The sequence below is a fragment of the Sinocyclocheilus anshuiensis genome, unplaced genomic scaffold, assembly GCF_001515605.1.
Source record: "Sinocyclocheilus anshuiensis isolate Anshui unplaced genomic scaffold, SAMN03320099.WGS_v1.1 scaffold62, whole genome shotgun sequence".
Lineage (NCBI taxonomy): Eukaryota > Metazoa > Chordata > Actinopteri > Cypriniformes > Cyprinidae > Sinocyclocheilus > Sinocyclocheilus anshuiensis.
In genome coordinates this window covers 599,561-604,191 of record NW_015544180.1, presented here as the reverse complement: position 1 = coordinate 604,191, position 4,631 = coordinate 599,561, and the positions used below count along the sequence as shown (strand labels likewise).

Below are 4,631 nucleotides of genomic sequence, written 5' to 3'. Positions count from 1 at the left end.
CTGTGATTGTTTTATCATCTGTTTGGACTCTCATTCTGACGGCACCCATTCACTGCAGAGGATCCTTTGATGAGCACGTGATGTAATGTTACATTTCTCCAAATCTGATGAATCTTGTTTTGAAAATAACGAAATGTCTGTTTCTCCAGGTTTTTCTCAAACTTCCCGTCGGCGAAGCAGTACTTCGATCAATTCCGTGACATGCAGGATCCCGAGGAGATGAAGCAAAGCATCCAGCTGAAGAAACACGCCCTGCGGGTCATGACCACCCTCAACACGCTGGTGGAAAACCTGCGCGACGGAGACAAACTCAACACCATCTTCCAGCAGATGGGCAAATCACACGCGCTCAAACACAAAGTGGATCCGGTTTACTTCAAAGTGAGTATGAGGATCAAACGGTTACAAAGTACTTTTTTTTTAAAGAAGTCTCTTCTGCACACCAAGCCTGCACTTATTTGATCAAAAAATACAGTAAAACAGTAATATTGTGAAATAATTTGACAATTTAATGTAACTGTTTTCTGTATGAATGTAATTTATTTCTGTGATCAAAGCTGAATTTTCAGCATCATTACTCCAGTCTTCAGTGTCACATGATCCTTCAGAAATCAGTCTAATATGAAACATTCCTGATTATTATCAGTGTTGAAAACAGTTGTGCTGCTTCATATTTTTGTGGAAACTGGGATACATTTAATTTTTCAGGATTCACAGATGAATAGAAAGTTCAAAAGAACAGCATTGATCTGAAATAGAAATCTTTTGTAAGATTATAAATGTCTTTACTGTCACTTTAATGCGTCCTTGCTGAATAAAAGCATTAATGTCTTACTGCAGATTCTGGCTGGAGTGATTCTGGAGGTGCTGGTGGAAGCTTTCCCACAATGCTTCAGTCCAGCGTCGGTGCAGAGCGCGTGGTCTAAACTCCTGGGCGTCCTGTACTGGCAGATGAACAAAGTCTACGCTGAAGTCGGCTGGGAATCCATCAAAAACTCTGCAAAGTGAAGGAGAGAATAGATGCATAATTATATGAATCAAACCAAAGATGTTATGTATATTGAATTCATTTCTATAAGTGAAAGAAAAAAAAAGTAGTAGAAAATAAAGACATGTTGTTGTAAATTGAGAAAATGAGCTCATACCAGACGATGTTTTATAAATGTTGATGGACCCTACATGATATTTTATCTGGACTTTATCGATGTCAGATCCCTAGCAACTGTTATTCAGCTCAGATAATAAACACATTTATAAATCAGTGTAGAAATCGTAAGCTCTCTGCAGTCCATCTCCCATTAAATATTTACACATACTCCAGATAATTCATGGGCCCGTACACAAACACGACCTCCATCAGATACAAAAATGTGCATTTGTGATGAAACATTCGGGTCTCTGCTGGAGCTTTAGATAAATATCCAGTTCATCTGAAGCGGATGTTTTCGAAACAGATGAGTGCTTTTGTACCAGTCGCTTCCCCTGCGTGCTGTGAGCAAGATGAGTATAAAGGACTGTTCTGTGCTACTAAAGCAGCTAAACTGATTTCTTTTTGTACTTATTCAAATGTTTTGTACATGTCAAATAATCACTGATTCAGAAATAAACTCTGAAGCATTAAAGACATTTTTAGAGACTTTTTTTTATAGACCATAATACAGATATTTTTTGTTTGTCACAGAATTTATTTCTGTGATCAAAGCTGAATTTTCAGCATCATTACTCCAGTCTTCAGTGTCACATGATCCTTCAGAAATCAGTATAATATGAAACATTTCTGATTATTATTAATGTTAGTAACAGTTGTGCTGATTAATATATTTGTGGAAACATGCCACAAAAACTGATTATGCTTTCACAGGAATAACATTACCTGTAGTAAACATGGTATTTTGACTGACACTATGGTTACCATGTTAAAGTTATGGAAACAAACACTGTTTACCGTGAGCTGAACGTGATGAAATTTCTATTAAATCAGTGGTTTTATCAGCGGGTTCACCTGCAGTCTGTCTGTGTGTGATAATCTACAGCGAACTACAGATATTCAGCCTCTGACCTGATCAAACTTTATTATCGTGGGCTGCTTGATAAGATGAGTGTTGGAGAGAAAGAGAAACCACGAATGGAGTATATGAACGGAACTCAGCAGGAAAAATCTCATTATTAAAGCTCTGCGTGTGTGTGTTTACACAGATGTCGAAACGGCCTGCAGCATCAGACAGACAGACAGATCTGACCACCTATCACTCACAGACTCAAGTGGAAACAGACCTGCACTTCAGACACGCCACATTCTTTCCCCATTTTACCACCACAGGGATTTTCAATAGAAATCCAGTTCCTAAAACTCCCATATCTGCTCAGAGAAACTCCAGGAAGAGCATGTTACACTGAACTTTCATATGAGAGAGAGAGAGAGAGAGAGTGAGGTTTGTAATTTTTAACAAAAATTAAAACTATTAAAATATATTTTTTTGTTTTTGAATTAAGACTGAAACAAAAATGAGAAATGAAAAATGTTGCCTTTGCAACAAACTGAAATAAAGTAAGTTGAAGTTGAAGTGGTAAAGTGACTAAAATTATGACTAAAGAGTGTTGCTAGAAGGTTGCTAGGGTGTTTTGGGGTGGCAGGAGGTTGCTAGGGTTTTCTGGGTGGTTGCCAGAGTGTTGCTAGGAGGATGCAATGATATTTTAGGATGTTAGGAGGTTGTTAGGGTGTTTTGGATGGCTGCCAGAGTGTTGCTAGGAGGTTACTATGGTGTTTTGGGTTGCTAGGAGGTTGTTAATGTGTTTTGGATGGCTGCCAGTGTATTACTAGGCAGTTGCTAGGGTGTTTTAAGTTCCCAAGGAGGTTGCTTAGGTGTTTTGGGTGGTTGCCAGAGTGTTGCTAGGAGGTTGCTATGGTATTTTGGGTTGCTAGGAGGTTGCTAGTGTATTTGCCAGAGAGTGCCAAGAGGTCGCAATTGTGTTTTGAATTGCTACGAGGTTGCAAGGGTGTTTTGGGTGGTTGCCAGAGTGTTGCCAGGAGGTTGCTAGGGTGTTTTGGGTGGTTGCCAGAGTGTTGCCAGGAGGTTGCTAGGGTGTTTTGGGTGGTTGCCAGAGTGTTGCCAGGAGGTTGCTAGGGTGTTTTGGGTGGTTGCCAGAGTGTTGCCAGGAGGTTGCTAGGGTGTTTTGGGTGATTGTCAGAGTGTTGCTAGGAGGATGCAATGGTATTATGGGTTGCTAGGAGGATGCTAGAGTGTTTTGGTTTGCTAGGTAGTAGATAGGGTGTTTTGGGTGGTTGCCAGAGTGTTTCTAGGAGGATGCTATGGTATTTTTGGTTGCCATGAGGTTGCTAGGGCGTTTTGAATGGCTGCTAGAGTGTTGATATATATATAAAAATTACTATGCATCTCCTAGCAACCAATAAGACCCTAGCAAACTAATAGCAATCCAAAAGAACCTAGCAACCTCCTAACAACACTATGGAAAATACTATACGGAAAAAAAATATATAAAAATGACAAAAGCACATAAATAAATTAATAAAACAAATATGAGAATATAAAAATAAAAGCTCATTTAAAATATTAATAAATATAATACTAAAAGAACACCGATGGGCAACTGGTCCAGTGATTTTATTTTCCAACCCTAATCAAGTATACCTGAACAATTTAATCAAAGCCTTAAGGGTTACTCGAAAATTATAGGCAGGTGTGTTTGATTTGATCAGGGTTTGATTCTTTATTCAGACTACTTACACATGTTAGGTTAATGGATTCAAAAAAATAGGAGTATGGTATTGATGTGACACTATACTGACTCAGCTAAATATTTTCAGATATTTCTCCTTATATTTCTGAGAAATAATTAAAAAAAAATCACTAGTTGTCATACTGTAAGAGTCTAGAGCCGTAAAATGAACATGGAGAGCAGCTCAGAATCAGATCATTTGATGAGAATGTTTGATGTTCATATTGAGATCTCTGACTTTTGATTGGTTGACAAATCTGATCACAGTTTGAGACATTTTTGAGATCTCTTCTAAAACTCTATATGGGAGAAAACACCTGACAAGCGGGAATGTTCAGCAAAAGTCTCCAGTTGCCCAAGAGAAGCAGTTGAGATATTACAGAGATCTTGTTTGTGATTTTCTCTCGTGCAGGGTCTGAACGGTCTCTGGTTTAAAAGTTAGTCAGAGTTCAGATGAAGGTTTGCAGCACAGCAGATAAATGACTGACACAGGCACACATTCCTTGACAGTTTCAGATCATGTGATCTATCTGTGCTGCTTCGTGAGTGTCACAGTGACTCGTCATAAGCACATCACTGAAAAACACAGTGACTCAACAGGATTTTCACTATGTTTGATGAATGTGCAGTTCACTTTAACACACTCATCATCCATGTTTCAATGAAATCAGTCATGTAACACAAGAAACGTTAGCTGAATATTTGAGAACAACAGAGTGCTTCAGTCCTCACTACCACAATGCTAGGCTGTTGTGATTTGTTGTTGGTGGTTGCTACACATTTGCCAAGACATTCAGTACATCCTAGTATCTGCATAGCTAAAAAATTCCATATCAACTCTGGCGGCCGCCACTGAAAACTCCCTAGCAGCCTCCAAGCAACCTAAAACACCA

At 38.8% G+C, this 4,631-nt stretch overlaps 1 protein-coding gene across 2 annotated transcripts in view; it reads left to right on the top strand.

Annotated features, from left to right (window-relative positions):
- cygb1 (cytoglobin 1) overlaps window positions 1-1,627 on the top strand; it is a 16,196-nt gene extending 14,569 nt beyond the window's left edge. For both annotated transcript variants that reach the window (XM_016496652.1, XM_016496651.1), the window contains exons 2-3: window positions 150-381; window positions 841-1,627. In XM_016496652.1, coding sequence (XP_016352138.1) covers window positions 150-381; window positions 841-1,008 — 400 coding nt within the window. In that variant the 3' untranslated portion in view covers window positions 1,009-1,627. The remainder of the gene's footprint in view (window positions 1-149; window positions 382-840) is intronic.
- Window positions 1,628-4,631: the final 3,004 nt, after the last annotated feature.